At 42.6% G+C, this 17,178-nt stretch overlaps 2 protein-coding genes across 4 annotated transcripts; one reads left to right on the top strand and one right to left on the bottom strand.

The window, feature by feature from the left end:
- The first annotated feature begins 512 nt into the window (after positions 1-512).
- Positions 513-12,599, top strand: hook1 (hook microtubule-tethering protein 1). Of its 2 annotated transcripts, XM_041040061.1 has the most exons (22): positions 513-649; positions 1,816-1,901; positions 2,654-2,726; positions 3,708-3,758; positions 4,196-4,328; positions 4,633-4,700; positions 4,915-4,977; positions 5,728-5,811; positions 7,188-7,351; positions 7,439-7,579; positions 8,377-8,578; positions 8,661-8,771; positions 8,886-8,973; positions 9,059-9,125; positions 9,214-9,354; positions 9,532-9,619; positions 9,890-9,921; positions 10,036-10,118; positions 10,253-10,353; positions 10,500-10,601; positions 10,717-10,785; positions 10,904-12,599. In XM_041040061.1, the coding sequence occupies exons 1-22, from the start codon at positions 605-607 to the stop codon at positions 11,060-11,062; spliced, it is 2,151 nt and encodes a 716-aa protein (XP_040895995.1). In that variant the 5' UTR covers positions 513-604; the 3' UTR covers positions 11,063-12,599. The 2 variants fall into 2 exon arrangements, 1 of the variants encoding a protein (XP_040895995.1); XR_005894191.1 differs by lacking the exons at positions 10,717-10,785; positions 10,904-12,599 and having other exon boundaries at positions 10,036-10,184; positions 10,247-10,353; positions 10,500-10,522.
- Positions 12,600-12,682: 83 nt separating this feature from the next.
- On the bottom strand, positions 12,683-16,607 carry LOC121183160 (cytochrome P450 2J2-like). 2 transcript variants are annotated; one of them, XM_041040063.1, is made up of 9 exons: positions 16,416-16,607; positions 15,891-16,056; positions 15,631-15,783; positions 15,400-15,560; positions 15,102-15,275; positions 14,866-15,007; positions 14,562-14,749; positions 13,371-13,512; positions 12,683-13,248 (listed from the first exon to the last, which is right to left on the bottom strand). In XM_041040063.1, exons 1-9 carry the CDS (start codon positions 16,605-16,607, stop codon positions 13,073-13,075), a joined length of 1,494 nt encoding a protein of 497 aa, XP_040895997.1. In that variant the 3' UTR covers positions 12,683-13,072. The 2 variants fall into 2 exon arrangements, with proteins under 2 accessions (XP_040895997.1, XP_040895998.1); XM_041040064.1 differs by having other exon boundaries at positions 15,631-15,780; positions 16,416-16,598.
- Positions 16,608-17,178: the final 571 nt, after the last annotated feature.

Here is a 17,178-nt window from a genome sequence, read left to right on the forward strand (position 1 = left end):
GAATTTTACATTAGTACTTTATTATGAACTTTCTAATAAATAAAGTAATAAAAACGTAGGTGTAGCACGTGTAGTGTGTCATAAAATTAAGAAAACATAAGTTTAAAATGTGAACTGGCCACCACAACAGTTTTTTATTTCGCTGTACTCAGTGATTATTTCCTAGTAAGATATAGATTTGTACCACAACACTCGATAATGAGTGCAAGCCGTCTGATAATCACACAGCTCCCAACCGTTGTGATTTCTCTCACGTAATGTGGGCGTACGGACGTCGTAGACCGCACTCATTGATTGGCTACAACGAGGTTTAAACAGCCGTCAATCATCATGGATCTCGAATCTGATTGGATCCGGCCCGTGTCCTCTCACTTTCACCTCAACCAGAGCTGCGCGCGAGTGGACGTCAAAGAAGTAAGGAGCTGCGCCATTCACGGACACGTTACGTTGTTTTCGTGGCGCAACGGCGGTCACGACCCGCCTCTATACGCATTAGTCGTTAGAGACCTACCTCTTGGCAGCAGGTGAGGTCAAATGCAGAGGAAAGGAGCGGAAGAGCGTTGCTTACAGGTGGATTTAAATATTTTCGCTAAAAAAAGAACAAATGGACGATAACAAAACGGCACTGGTCGAGAGCCTCATCATATGGGTGAGTGTTTTTTGTTAACGCGAATGTGTCGCCTGAGACGCGGAGACCATTGAGGCGATTTAAATACCTGTTTGTAGGTAGTGGGGGGGTGGGGGGGTTGTTAGCGAAAACACAGTTTACTAGCTGAGAGAAAATGAATGTGAACATGAACCAGAGCAGGCAGTCGTCAGTCAGTCAGACAGCAGCCGCTGGATGTCGTTATTATAGAGATTAGCTTCAGTTTCAGCCGTTTGTTTTTAGTGTTGCACAGCCAGTCCACGCTCCGGAGCAGGGAGCTTGGTCCTAACGTACCGCAGGCTAGTGGGTATAAAGTTACCTCTTAGCAGGCACAATGACAACAATATCCCACAGTTTCGTTGATCCCCTCTGGATTTAGAGTGCTAATCCAATTAACTCAGAGATATTTGTGGAATGTGGCAATTTGGATGTTTTTGTTAGCGTTATGTAACTGATTAAATGTAGCTAACACCAGCAGTAGTTCAGTACCTTCGTGCACCTGAGGCACAGCTAGCTAGCATTGCTACACCTGCGCCTCTCCGTGGGTGTGAATCCATGTTTTGGTGGCTTTCTTGCGGGTTAGTAATAGGATAAAGGGTTTGTTAACTGGATCTCTTGTCAGGTTCATCTGACATTTAAATCCTGCGGCTGCATCCAAGAGACAGCGATTACTTATCTGTTTATTCATTATTCTATTTTTATTTTATTTATCGTAGATTTTTTCCCCTATCTTCCAACTCTTCTGTATGCTACGTATAATTTTCTTCATTTTCCATTAGGAGTTTGATTGTAACCAAAGAATTTCCCTCGGGGGATTAATAAAGTTACTCTTATCTGATCTGATTAACAAGAAAGAGGATAGATAAACAGCAAAAAAACAAAAAAACAAAACCCTTTTTGTCCAAGTCAGTCAGACACATAACTTTAAAAGTTTGAAAGTGGGCTGACTTTTAATTCCAGATGCCAGTGTTTTCAAATGGTAGTTTTCTCATTTTGGACTATCACCAGTCCCATCCAGTCCAGCCTTCCATCTCACTATCCATCTATCTGTCAGTTTGTCTCAGTCCCCAATTCTCTTCTCTCCATTGAATGGTATCTTGATTAATAAAAAGCATAGCTGCATTATTCCCTGTACTCTCCTTGATGATGCTGTGTTTTCTGCCTCTCAGCTGCAGACCTTTAACACTCCTGCACCCTGCAGAACAGTAGAGGAGCTGACCACTGGAGCAGCAATTTCACAGGCACTGCATCAGATGTGAGAGGGTGCACGCACACACACACACACACACTCACTCACTCACTCACTCACTCACTCACTCACTCACTCACTCAGGAAAATGGCACACAGCTCTGCCCCATTGCTCATGATATCTGGCTATTCTGCAAAGACTTTATTTACAGTCACTCTTGCAAACCATTAACTCTTTTGTTCACCGATTCCACCTTAAAACCCAGAAAAGCTTAATTTTTAAACATAGGATTTTGGTGTTGGACACTTAAAACCAAAGAACAATGACTTATTTTTAGATTTATCAGTAGGCACCAGTGTTGATTCACTTAGGTAGAAATACATTGCAGTGGAAGGGTTGGCCAGGTTCTTTCCAGACAGCAGTCTTGAGTGTCTAAAATGCACAAAAGGTGGAAAAGCAAGTTTTGTTTTGAGTGAGTGGTTAGACTCACCCTCAGCTGTTTATACTATCACTATTACTCTTTCAGCATGTTCTTGTATCTGCAGCCGGATGAAAAGAACACTCCTGTTTTCCATGGATTATTGAAAAGGATTCTGGGAAATGTAGCAAACAACTCTCTGAAATACAAAGGTGGAGAGAAGTAAACTGCCACCCTTTAATTCAGAAATACCTTGTGAAATACATTCAGCGTGGCAGAAGAATGATATATAATAATTCATATTATGTAAGGAAGGATTTGTCCTTGCATGGTGTACTGTTTTTGAGAAGTTGTTGACTGTTCTTTGTGTGTGTCTCTGATGTTGTGTGCGTGCTGCAGAGACCCAGCGTGGTTCACTGATGGATGGCTCGGTCGTATCAAAGCAGATGTTGAGGACAACTGGAGACTGAAGGTACAGAGCAGAGCCATCTCCCTGATCCTCCATGTGTCCTCTCTGACCTTTCTCTTCATATTTTGCTGAACCCCCCCTGTGTGCTAAATCCTCTGTTTGCTTCAGTCCTGCTCAACTGTCCTTGACACTGACCTCCTACCTGCTCCAGGGGGATCTGCTCCCGGCTTAGCCTGCACTCTGACCCTGCGCTCTGACTCCTCTGGTGAAATGTGTAGATTATGTATGTTTGTCCACATATGTCAGTAAGGGTGATTTAGGAAAGAAAGAAAATGCATGCCATTCCCTTTCTTTCTGTTTGGCTGTGACTGTGTTTTCCCTGCTACTGCCTTTTTCTTCCCTAATGGCCCTCTTTCACAGAAGACATTTTGACAATAGGAAAAGCACAAGTGTGAATAATATAATTGATGGTCCATTTAGCTGCTTCAGTTTCAGGGTCCTGGTAAAGACCCTTTTCACAGCAGACATGTTGACTTGTCAAAGCCGGAAAGCACACGTGGAATTTATAACATTAATGATGGCTGCCCTCCATTTAGGTGAGCCAGTTCCAGGTCCCTGGTATTGAGCATGCTCACTCACTGATATGGCTTACTGGGGTGCTTAATGGAATGAATCTATTGTTTGCGTTGTTATGTACGCCTGTGCTTTCCCTGCTTCAGTCAAAATGTCTGCCAAAGAAAAGGTCTGTTGTGCGCACTGGCTCGCTGTCACACTGTCATGGCTCACTGGGACACTTTAATAGAGCAGAGTCATTGTTAATGTTGTCAGGAGGATTGTGTTTCTTACTCTTATATGACAAAATGTCTGCTGTGAAAAGGGCCTGACATTTTCCCACTTGTGTTCATGTGAAAGTTCATTTTGTCATTGCATGATTATAACAGTTAATTAACAATTATTTTTTCTTGTAGCTTTGTCGTCTTGGTTCATATTTGCACTATAAACTGAGTTCATAACGTTTCATAGTCTTGTGTGTGATCTCCCTAGATGAACAACCTGAAGAAGATCCTTCAGATGGTGCTTGATTATTACAATGAGGTAGGCTGTGGCCATGTACACAAGCTCCCCCTTGTGTTTGCACAGTTATTGGGTGAATGGAAGGAGTATCTACTCTAGACTTTGTGTGTTCATTCGGTGCCTGTGGGAGTTGTAGTAGGCGCTGTTTACTTAGTGCAAAGCCCCAGGTGACCTGCATAAGGAAAATATAGAGTGTAGTTGAGATCAAAACAAGCAGTTCAAGTCTGGTACACAGTACATCCGCAATACCACAGAGTACTGAAGCCCAAGCATTTATTTCTATTAATTTTGCTAAATTAACACATGACTGAAATAATTTGTTCAGCAATTGTCTTAGTTTGTTGACACGTGGAGCTTTTAAAATCAACACAGTTTCGCTCGCTGTAATTGTGTATACTTGCATTTAGAGAGTAGTAGCGCGCTCACACGTTAAGCGCTTTATCTCTGTCTCCCATCAGGTCTTAGGCCAAGAGATCTCAGACTTTCCCTTGCCGGATGTGGCCCTGGTGGCAGAGCATTCAGATCCTGTGGAGCTGGGGAGGCTGCTGCAGCTCATACTGGGCTGTGCTGTCAGATGTGAGCGTAAACAAGGTATGTGACCGCGTGGATGTTAGGCACAATTTGTCTTCACAAAGTAGATGCAGAGAAATGCTCAAATGTAAACCCTATACATGCTGTACAGTGCAGATAGAAGGGGGAACTGTTCCATCAAAATCCAGTTAAGTACATCAGCCAAACAGTGTTTAATTATTGTCCTGCCAAGCCACTGACAAAGGCAGAGCCCATCAGGCAGCCGGGTTGGGAAATCAATGACGGCAGTATTAAGGTACATTTGGAAGTGGGACACAGAAATAATAGCTGATGTGTTTGATGGTATTTCTCTCTTCATTGACAGAATACATTCAGATCATCATGACTTTGGAGGAGTCTGTGCAGCATGTTGTCATGACAGCCATCCAGGAGGTCAGTCCATCTTAATACCAATTTTCTCCTTCGTATTTTAGAAAAGTCCAAAAAACTTGACAGTTCTACCTTTCTGAGTATCTGCAATTTGCCTCAAAGTGTTTCAAAGGGATGTCGGCAGCAGCAGTAGTTGTCAAGGGAGACTTTGCAGCTCTGTTAATGATTCTGTGTGTAAAAAAAAAAAAAAAAAACTGACTTTGTTTTCCCTCTCCAGCTCATGAGTAAAGAGACAGTGGCCCCATTTGGAGCAGAGCTGTCAGGGGACTTGGAACAGCAGGTCAGTGTTATTACTACAGAGATCCCTCCAAAAGGGAGGAAATCAGTTCTTTCTGCTGTGGATGTGTATTCTTAATTATCAACTGAACATAAAAATCTGCACCATATATGTTGTGGCTCTAACTTTAACGCTCAAGTGTGATGATACAGTGATACAAAAGGGAGAAAGGCAAGTAAAACCACTTTCAATATTTAGAAAATAATTGAAAAATTAAATTAATTTGATGATCAAAATGTTTCGTTCATGTTATGTTGGTTAATCAGCTATTCAACATATAGAAAAGCCTAACATTTGGCAGACAGTTAGTGTCAGATCCAAAGCCAACATCACCATTTCAAGGGATTCACTCTGACCTCCTGGAGCTCCTCACTGAGACGTTTATTTCTGTGGATCTGTTTGAGGAAACGGATGACCACTGTGCAGAGAATCCCAGAGCTCAAATGTTGGCTCTCACTAAACACGGCAGCGCTCTTGGCATCAGCTGCCTCGACAGGTGGCAGGACGGCAGGAGGTGTACTGTGTAACGAGTCTAACATGGCCACTCCTCGATTATCTCACCATTAGATCCACCTTTGTCAAGAGGGAAAATATGCAGTACATGAAGAGGAGGTGATGGTTAAAGAAGGATTTCATGCCTTCAGAAACATCTGACCTGAATATTGCAGCAGAACCAGTCTATCTATGTTTCTGGCGTGTGAGAGACAGTGAGTGTGTGTATTACTTATTTCAACTTCTCTTTCATGTGTCCAGTTAAAAAAAGCCCTTGAGGACCTTGCTGAACTTTTAACTGAGAAGGAAGCATTGGCCCAACGTTGTCAAGAGCTGGACATACAGGTAAATACAGAGCACACACACACACGCACGCACATACACACACATGCGTGCCTACCGTACAGTGTAAACAGGAGTTGTGTAATTTGCTGTAATGCTTGGGTCCATTGTTTGGAGCTGCTGTGGCAGAAGGACTGTGAGCTTACAGTCTGGGCTCTGTTTGCTCCTACTGTGGCAACCAGCCCATACCGTGCCGCTGCTAGAGGGCCTCACTCAGCACTGCACAGACAGACTAAATTTAGCCACTGATCAACTGTTCAACTGGACTCTCGACAGATTGATTTGTTCTGTCCCCAGTCTTGCTCGTCTCTCGCCGCACCGAGGTAAGTCCAACATGGCCGGTCGTTTGGCAAAACTAAACCCATCTAAACCAGCTGTTTACTCTAACTCAGCTAACAGACGGTTCAATCAGGATCCCGTTCGGGACAAGTTATGCAATGTGTGCTTTGATATTCAGGGGTAATTACTCCAGTAATTCACCCGGGGACATCTCTGTCATAATAATCATTTTGTCAGCTTTTTATGGTGAAAACAACAGAACTTTATTTCAAACTGCCTCTTTGTCTGTTTGAGCTTACAGCATAGTCCATAGAGGAGGAGAGCAGAAGTTAGAGGCAGAGCTGGACAAAACTTCAATGTTGTTGTTTATCACACTTTGTGATCATTTAATCTTATGATATAATTTTACAAAAATCCTGTGAGTGTCTAAATGATTGATTTTAAGCTAACTGAAAATTGAGGGCAACAAAATGAGTTAGTGAAGCGTTCATTGCACTGAACGCCACTTTAATTATATTATTTTGCGTATATTTGCCATACTGTGGTATGTATGCATCATAGATATGTATATCTGATACAATGTGTATGTATACTGATTTCAACCATGTATGCCAGACCTAGTTAAATGTGTAGTTTCTAATGTGAGACACTGATCGTAGAGGTGGTTTTTATCCAGATAGTAGAAATGCAGGAATTTTAAACAACGACATGTTAATCTCAGACTAATAGTCCGATGTCTGGTGGAAAAATACACTTGAGGGAGATGGTGGGTGAGAAGTAAAACTGACTAACCGTGTATTAACATGTTTGCTTAAAGTGCCCATTGTCTGTGCTCTGCTACCAGCATGGATTAACTGCACTGTTTGCTTTAACAGCTGGGAGAGGAACAGAGTAATCTGTGATAGCAGGGGTCGGCGTCTTTTGACGCTCAGATGTGACTTTGCTGCTTTGCATGAAATAATTGACCAGAGATTTAACATCACTAAATGTCCCTGGTAACTTGATGTGAATGTTTTTTTTTTGTTTGTTTGTAAGTTTAACTCAACTTAAATTCAGATCCCCTGTGAGAGTGGGTCTAACACCTTGTTGTACCTGGACAGGTGGCTGTTCTGCAAGAAGAACGAAACAGCTTATTGGCTGAAAATGATGTCCTAACTGACCGGGCCAATCAGCTCGACACGTTCGATGACCCCAGCACACCCTCAGGAAGAAAACACAGCCAGTTACAGCAACAGCTGGAGACACTACAGGAGGAGAACTTCAGGTTTGTCACTTTCTGCTTAGTTGTACGGCAGCAAACTCATTATGGTTGTGAAAGACTGAACGATTATGTGTATTTGCCTCTTTTTAGGCTGGAGGCTGCTAAAGATGACTACCGCATCCACTGTGAGGAGTTGGAGAAGCAGCTGATCGAGGTTCAGCACCGTAACGACGAGCTCACCAGCCTGGCGGAAGAATCTCGAGCCCTCAAAGACGAACTGGATGTTCTGAGGTCTGTGAGTGTAGGGAAGTGGAGAAGTGTCCCTCGTTAATTCACAGGGCAGATCACAAAAATAAACCAAGTAAGATTGAAAAGCAGGTTTCAAGGAGCAGGATACAGACAGACAGCTTTTGTTGCCTCCTAATGAGAGATTAGCAGACAGCTGAGACAGTTAGAGGGAGAGGGAAGGCCAGGACCATGATTTCACTGATTGGCAAATACTCAGCCAGACAAGAGGGTATAATCAGCAAAATTAGCTGATGTTGTGTTTTGCCCAGCCTTGACAACGAAGGTTATTCTTGCTCGAGCCCAAACAAATGAAGTGGAAACAGGAAAACAGCCTCAATACACAATGTACAGTATTCTTCCAGCTAAAGTAAATGTTGTATGTAAATACAACATATTGTAAATTATGTCTCAATAACAGTGACACAGAATATATTCACAGGGCAGAAATGTCTAGTGGAAACCAGGGATCAGAGCTTAAAAAGACAGAAGATGCTTCTTTCTGAAGCAGTTCTTTGTCACGATTCTAGTAGTGTGATGAATAGTGTAGTCTAACTGACCTACACATTTTTTCTCAAGCATGAAAACATATTTGTTTTGCACTATTGAATCCTGGACCTTAAAGTTGACTTTGAAGTGTGCCCTTCCCCTGATTTATCAGATAATGCTGGCTCCATGCAGCCTATTAGCCTACTTTTCTATTTGGTTCACATCTTACATGTAGGCTGGAAGTGCCCCAAAGCTCTTAACCCATGAGCTCGTTCACTGATGTTTCTGCATTTACTTTTCGTTCATTCACGTAGGAACTGCTCAGATCGAGTGGTGATGCTGGAGGCCTCCGTGGAAACGTACAAGCGTAAACTGGAGAATCTGGGTGATCTGAAGAGGCAGATGAAGCTGCTGGAGGAGAATAACATGACGTACATGCAGAACACTGTCAGCTTGGAGGAAGAGCTACGCAAGGCCAACGCTGCTCGCGCACAACTCGAAACATACAAGAGACAGGTAAATGATGGCCGGAAATGAAAGGGAGACTCCATCCTCAAATAAAAGTCAGTTCATAATTAGTTTGGAAAAATTTATTTAGGTCCAGGAGCTACACAGGAAGTTGTCTGAGGAGACGAGGCGAGCAGACAACCTCGCCTTTGAGATGAAAAAGCTGGAGGAGAAGCACGAAACCGTGATGAAGGAGAAAGAGGTGTGGCAGTGTTTGAAATGTGTCGGGAAGAAATGACAAAAGATTTTACTCACTCTAGCTGAGGTCAAACTCTCAACTAACAAATGTTACTGTTGTTTTAAAAACCTCCACTAGAGGATCATCATCGAAAGAGATTCTCTTAAGGAGATCAATGAGGAGCTGTGCTGCACTCAGGCTCAACAACACCAGCTCTCTCAAGCAGGTATCTAGTCACATCTAACAACAATGACCCTGCGTATCCACTTGTTGCTTTGATATTCTAAAATACACACAATTTTTCCATGTAGGTGTGCTTCCTTCTGGCAGCCCCAGCCACGATAACCTGGCAGCTGAATTATTACCCATGGAGTACAGGTAATCGATACTGACTCTGACATTATAGGATTTGTTTTCTTTCCGCTCTGTTGTGTGAACACTGACTTAATTCTGTGCGACTGTTCAGAGAAAAGTTCATCAGGCTGCAGCATGAGAACAAGATGCTGAGGGTGCAGAAGGAGGAATATGAGCGGGAGAGGATCGCTGCTCTGCAGGCTCAGCTGGAGGAAGCGCACAAGACACGCAGTGAACTGGACACTGAGAACAGGTGAGTGTGTAAGTCAGCCACAGATAGATGTGACAGAGGTTAATTTCTCTGATAGTCCACGGCAGGCTTTGTTGTTCATAATCTTTAGCTCTGCCATGTTATGTGGGCTGATATTTTTCAAATGTGTCCTTCCTGCGTGTTGTTGCTTCCCTCCTCTGCATTGTGACACATCTGCAGGTTGAGCCGAGAGCGGATCAGTGAGCTGCAGCAGCAGGTGGAGGACCTCCAGAAGGCTCTGCAGAGTCAGGCGGCCAAACCCGATGATGTGAGTGTGCCAGCATGCACTGGCACCGATACAGAGGAAAATGCGCCCCCCCTCCCACAGAGTTAATCTTATTAGGCTGTGCTGGCATGGCATTACATTAGAAAATCACGCCAGTTCATATTTTCAGTCAAAATTTTGAGCTGATTTAGAGGTAAAAGCCTCCTCATTGTATTTTTTAAAATTAATTTCACAGTACAGAATGAATCACTTTAACCAAACGTAACCTTTGTATTTGTTGACGCCTCCAAGTCTGTTTTTTTCCCGTTGCAGTCAAACCTGAAGCGGAAACTTGATGCACACATGTAAGTGTGAGTCCTGGGTCAGTGCTTTGATAAGCTGTGAGGTGTGAAAAAAAAAAAAAAACTTCCATCTTCTCAAGTAGGGGGGAGGTAAAATAACAGCTCTTGTTTCCTCAGGGTCCAGCTGAACGAGGCTCAGGATGAAATCATGAAGAAGAAAGAGCTGCTGGAGGACCTTCAGCCTGACAACACTCAGACCTGTAAGTCTCACGTCACCGATCACATCATTTCTGCGGAATACATAATGCAAAATTAAACTTTTGCCTGCTCCAAAAAGCACAAACAGTACAACATGACGTAATTTAATCCTCATAATGACTTCGATGCCTCTAAGCCTTGAAGGTGGATGAGCTGATGGCCGCTCTGAAGAAGAAGGACGATGACATGAGGGCCATGGAAGAGAGGTACAAAATGTACCTGGAGAAAGCTCGCAATGTGAGTGATGAGAGGATAATTTCTGTTTGAATTATTGTATTTTATAGAATCCCTAAACCTAATCTACTTTTTTTAAGTATTGCCAGAGTTTTTCAGTATTGTCCTTCTTTTCTTTTCTTTTCTTTTTTTTTTTTTCCTCTTTGTAGGTGATCCGAGCCCTGGACCCTAAACTGAATCCAGCCACCGCTGAGATCCAGGCTCTGAGGAACCAGCTGGCAGATCGGGACAAGCAGATTCTCAGCCTGGAGGTAAATTTGTATTTTTGCCCCGTTCACAGTCTTTGATAAATGTTAGTAATATGAACATACAAGATGTTTTTAAAGGACTGTTTTCAAATCTAACTCATTTCATTTTGCCTCCCAGCGTCAATGTGAGCAGGCCAGGCTGAGAGAGTACGAGGAGAAGCTGATTGTCACAGCATGGTATAACAAGGTAAGAGGAGATTTTCTTTGCTTTGTATCCTGCCTGTCATCGCGTTATTGATATTTACTGTATATTAAAGGTGGAGCAGAAAGTTGATTGTCAGAGTGCTGTGTTTGTTCTTCCTCAGAGTCTGAGCTTTCAGAAGTTGGCCATTGAATCACGCCTCGGCGGCCGTACCTCCTCCATGCTGTCACCCGGCCAGTCCTTCTTGTCCCAGCAGCGGCAAGTCTCAAACGCCCCACGCCGGGCGCTTTCCATCAACGTGCCTGCCGCTACCTCCAAATAGACTTCGTCACGGAGCCAAATGTCTCACCTTTATTCAGCGAAGGGGGAAATACCCTCCCTCTCTCCTTCCCACAAATGAGCACTCAAGTGACCTTAAACACATCTGCTCTCAGCGCTCGGGGAGGGGGTCACAGATGAGCTGACTGGGATTGGTGAGCACTTATTTATCAAACACAACCCTGTAAGTCACCCACCTGCGGTTATAACATACTGCCCCACAACACGCTGGCTACAACAGGCCTTGCATAGAGCATTAAGCCACAACCTGTGTTCCCCTCACTAGCTAAAGTAGCGTGCACTGTCCCTACCAGAGACTTAGAGCATCCTTTATACGGCTCCTTGCTTTTGCATTGCAGACTGCAGACCCAGCTGAGCACTTGATATAATCAGTTTAGCCTTTGCTCTCTTATATCCTGTCACACTTGGTGAGGAATGAGAGAAATTTACACGAATGCTTAACGGTTTTGTTCAAAATTGGGGCCTGTAAAATATATGAATGTGATTTTTTTAAACACTAAATGTAACTTCGGATTATTGCTGATGTATGTACAACTGGACCACCATACTATGCAGGGAAGGGTGTACTGATGTTGTCATCCAGCAGACTGATAAAAGAACTAATAGGCTTTAGATGTCTTTAAGAAAATGATCGTTATATTTTGGTGCTGGCCACCAACTGCGTTTAAACATCAAACATCAGTCACTTACAATTTTTTTTTTTTTTTTTTTCCCCCAAAAATGGAACAAGCCCGTCGTGTAAAGCTGTGAAAATCCTACAAGTCATTGTAAGCGATCAACCTCAGAGGTGCTGCAACAGCAGATTTTACTAAATAAATCCAGGACTAGTGTATTTCTCATGTATTTAAGCTTTATTTAACTAGTGGCAGCATGCTCTAAATGAAAACTGGCAGGCCTTTCTATTCACTAAATATGTTGGATGTTACATAGAGGTGAGTAATCGAGGCTGTAATCTATGAAGTTGTACAGCTGTAATGTAAACATGATTTTAACACCAGCTTTTGATCCAGATGTTGGGACCAGGTTCAGCATTCACACAGTACCTGCAAATTGTAACTTGAAAATTTTGACAACTGTGGTCGATATTATATTTAATCACGAACGTGTTTTCAGGATGCGTAGTTCAGAGTGAAGAGCACTGTAGAGAAGCAGTCGCTCTCTTTTATATTGTGGGTTGTTGGCTGCCTGATCTTATGGAGTCTTTAAGTTAAACTGAAGTAGTTTCGTAACATAAAAATGGCTGTTGATTGCTTTGTTACTCTGTATGTTTGCAATAACACTAAAGGGGGCATTCTGTTGTTGTGGTTTTGCCACTTGTGATCTGCAGCGCTTTTGTTTTCATTTGCAGTGGATGATTCTTGTAGATTGCTGATTTAAAAGCTGTGACATTTATATAAAAATAAGAAGTACAATCAAACGTAGCACAGCACGGAAACGACATGTGTAGTGTCATATGTTTGTGTATAAATGTAAAAGCAGAAGAGTGAGGAAGATAATATGGATTTTCAGGAATTTAAGGAGTTAAAATTTTAAAGCCTTTGGTTTCCTTGTGAATAAATAAATAAATTCTTTTTTTCTAAAATTCGGCCTTGCATTCAGAAGCATCAGCGTCACTTTGGGTCCAAAGATGAAATTACCTCAGCACCTTCGCATGTGACAATGGAGAAGCAATTTACAAATCAACCCCTGTCAAGACAGATCCGACCATACAATACACTGAATGAAGGTAAATTCTTTATGACATTTATTTTCACAGTGTCCAACAGTCCAACTCAAATCATTACTAAGTAGTGACAAGTGGGAAATAATAGACATGACTGACGAGATATTTTTTGAATAATGATGTTCGGTCTGAGGGTAATTCATCACACAGTCACACATTATTTCATTATGTGTTGTGGCAAAACAAAGAGCATGCCATGGCTCCCCTTCATAAACTATTTTTTATTTTATTTCCTTGTGCCTCCATCATCAGATCAGAGAGGTCACAGGTTCAGCGGGCCTTGGCGTAGACCTTAAAGGGGTGTGGCGTGCGCGTGGCTCCAATGATTCCTTCTGTTTTCAGCTCGACTCCGTCCAGAGTGGAAAAACTAAACTTCTGAAACAAAGTGACGAAAAACAAGAACAGCTCCATTCTCGCCAGGCCTTCCCCCAGACATGCACGCTTTCCTGGGAAAAGCAAGCACAAATCTCACCATCTACCTACCAACGCCCCTTTACTCCTTCATCACTTTATGATTCCAGTTTCCAAAAGTTAAATTTTAAATTATCAGTTGAAATGTGAGGTTTACCCGCAGAGAAAGGTAAGAATGCCTCCCTCCTCACGAACTTTCCCTCGGCATCGAGGAAGTGTCCGGGGTTGAAGGCGTAGGGAGTCTCCCATTCAGTCTTGTCAAACAGCACAGAGGTCAGGTTGGGCATCACAGAGGTTCCCTGCACAAAACAAAACGAAAAATAAAACCAACTTACTCTGACAGTTTTCAAATTGTGGCTTAATATTTACAGCAGCAGTGAGTGTAAGCATGAATATGGTATGAGAAAAGGCTAATGTTTATCTTCTATATTTATACAAAGGGCTTTGAAATCTACAGCCACACCTTGTTGACAGTTAACAAGGTGTGTCAGTGGTAATGTCAGTAACTGGGTATTAGCACAAAAATGCAATGGATTAATCACAAGGTCTCTGCTGAAAGGCTGACACAGGCAGGCTCCAGTTTTTAGCTTATGTGCGTATGTGACGTCTTTGTAACCTCTGTGATTATCAGTTATTCGTTATCAAATGTTCTCATCTTGTCAGCATTTCTGCAGTTTCAAGTTCGTCACTTACATCTTCAGTCACCAGCAGATACTTGTCTATGCAAACATTAAATACCTTCTTTATATACTTCTTCTTTAAGTAATAGCAAGTAGTGAAAACAAGGAACACAAGAACACGGCAGATCACAGCAGAAAAAGACCCTTTTTCTTCTGCTTGTAGTATAAATCTCCAGGTGGTGGCAGGAGATTCAGTATTGATTACAGAAACATTGGCTTTCACCACATTGTGATATTTCAGACATCACAAAAGTTGCATATCTGCAATGGTGCAAAGTACATATGCTGAAGTGCTGTATTTAGGTACAGGTTTAGAGTCTTTCATATCTAATGTACTTTATACTTCTACTTGCAGAGTGACTGTAAGCTAAAGCAGTTCATTGACATCTGTACTTTTAGATGTCAATGAACTGTTAGTAGTTTCATCAAAGAGACATTTCCCCTCTAAAAGAAAAAGGGGACATTTCAAGTACTTTTGATACTTTAAATAGACTTTGCTGATAATACTTAACTGAAGCAGGAGTTTCAGTGCAGGACTTGTAATGAATATCATATCAATCATAATTTTGACAGTGTTATATTGATACTTCTACCTCTGTACTTCTACCACCACTGCACACTGGTTTTCTTTTGACTCCCTAGCTGCTGTGTGTTACAAGCAGACGCACCTTTGGTATGACGTAACTGCCCAGTGTCGTGTCCTTGGCAGCCATCCTGAATCCGTTGAGAGGGACAATGTTTCCCATCCTCTGGATCTCGTGGATGATGGCGTCAGTGTATGGCAGGTTGGGTCTGTCGGCCATTGTGGGCTGCCGGGTCTGTCCAATCACTGCGTCTATCTCTGCCTGGACTTTGTCTACAAGGTGAAAAAAAAAATGTATTTATTTTCTTTAATTGATCGGTTGAAGTAACCTCTCTGAGCTTCAACTACTTGTGTGAATCATTAAAAGTTTGTCTCATCTGAACACCCACCTTGGATATGAGGGTTCTTGATGAGGTAGATGAGGCCCCACTGCAGAGTCTTTGAAGTGGTTTCACTGCCAGCCAGGAACAGATCCAGACAACACAAAACCAGGTTTCCTTCCTCAAAGCCCTGTTCGCTGCGTTTGTTGTGCTGTCAGGCAGACAGAAGTTAGAAAACATGCGGTCAGTTCATAAAAGGGTTAGCTTTACAACCATACATATAATGATGGGCGTGAACACAATACTTTCTCTTCTATCAGGAAGGTGTCAATGTAATCCCGTGGGTTGCTGGGGTCCAGATCCAACTTGTGCCTCTCTATTTCTCTCCTGATAGATTCCTCCAAAGATTTGGAGTTGCTGAAGATGCCATTGTGAGGCCCTGGTAGGTGTTTCATCAGTGCTGGGAAAGCATCGTATAACTGTTCGGAGAGAAAACAAGGGACTAATTCAGTGATGTAGTTTTTATCCACTGGCGAGCAAAGATCTCAGTCTTGCCTGAAATATTTTCTGCTGTAGAGAATATATGTTGCTCTTGCATCTTACTAGAGCCCATATGGAGCCTTCCAAATAGGCCATCTCAGTCAGATTCTTCAACATGCTCTGGAAGGTGTGATCACTGTAGTCAAACCGTCTCCCAAACACTATCTGGCAGATGATGTTGGCCACAGCGTTGTTTAAGAGGGGCACAGGGTCAAAGGGTTCACCTGGACAGAGGAAATGTCTTCAGTCTGAGTACACTGTGTATTTTAGGTCTTTTCTGTTGTTTTTGCCAACCTTTCTCCCTCTCCATCGCCTCCTGCAGATGTCGGCTCTCTTCACAGATGCTCTGCTCCATGGAGCTCTTGGCCAGACCGAAGGTACGTAACATGGCCATGGCAAAACGCCGCTGTCTCCTCCACACCCTCCCGTTGCTGAAGAAAAGACCTGCTGAGACAGGGAGAAACCGAACATCGATCAGGCACCGCTCAGGAGGCCGACTGACTACTTTAATACCGATGCACTCCATCCTCGTCCTCCAGGTTTGTGTGACTTACCTGAGTTCCCTGAATAAATTCTGTTCACCATCGGGCTGTAAGGCCGATCCACAAAGTTGTCAGCCTGTGTCACTATGGCTTCCTTCACCATCTTCCACCCAGACACAAACACTGTTTTGTGTCTTCCCAAACGTATGCAGAACACATTCCCATAAACATCAGCTAGCTGTGGATGCAGAAGCAGAGAATAAGTGGCCTGTTGTTTAGCATGTGACTCTGATAAGATGCATTTTTCAGTACAATATATTGTTAACACGGTGACTTAACATCAGCAGGTTTTTAGCAGTGTTTTACACAATAAGCTTTTAATATTATGTTGCAGCAAGGTCTCAAATAAACAGAGAAATTCTGGTAACTTCCCCACTCTTGAACTTATGTGAAGCAGTAACTCTAAATTAAAGTACATAAGTTATTAATAAATAGTTATTTTCTTCTGTTGGACATGCTCGGGTTTCTCAAGTGAACTTTTCAGAATAAAAAAACAAACACATTCTTACATAAACTGTCTGGATGCTGTCAGCTTACCTTGGTTAAGTAAATGTGAGGCTGTTTAGGTTCAATGCTGAAGACGTTTCCTAAAAGAGGAAGAGCTGGTGGTCCCGGGGGAAAGTTAGGTGGGTCCTTTTTGTTCCGAAAATACACTACCAGGAGAACAGTAAAAATAAAGAGCAGCATTCCTCTCAGATCAAGCCACAGAAAGAAATTACACTGCCTCATTATGAAGCAGAGTAGGAGCAAAGAAGAGCAAGGGACCGATTAGGATCACTTGCTCCATCATCCGTGCCTAGTTAGAGATGGGCTGGTACTCTGCTGACTCACAGCTTGTGTAGATATAATGATCTGTGTGTGTGACAGAAGGCTGGGATGGCCCTTCATTTACCAAACAAAGAATAGAGAGTAAGAATAAGCTGAAAACTGACCCAAACCTGCACACAATGACAGTGGACATCATAAAGAAGAAACCATAAAGTAATGTAATTGTCAGGCCGTAACATGAAACCAAATTTGTCAAAGGTGTGGTACGATTGCAGGATAAATGTTTGCTCCCTGTTTTTAAGGTTTGAAGCTGTCAAGCTGGCAGCTAAGGTAAATGTTGTACTGCTTATTAGAGTATATGCATTTTTAGCACATGTAGGGTTAAAACTGTAGGATCTGCTTTGTAAACGTGTTCACAGAAAGGTCTTCCTTCAGTCAAGCAGTTCACAACTTCCATCTCCTGTTATATCTCACTTTTTCTGACAACTTGATGGGTGATGGTGATGATAGTTGGTTATAAAAAGGACATGGT

The sequence above is a fragment of the Toxotes jaculatrix genome, chromosome 6 (assembly GCF_017976425.1).
Source record: "Toxotes jaculatrix isolate fToxJac2 chromosome 6, fToxJac2.pri, whole genome shotgun sequence".
NCBI classification, from domain to species: domain Eukaryota; kingdom Metazoa; phylum Chordata; class Actinopteri; family Toxotidae; genus Toxotes; species Toxotes jaculatrix.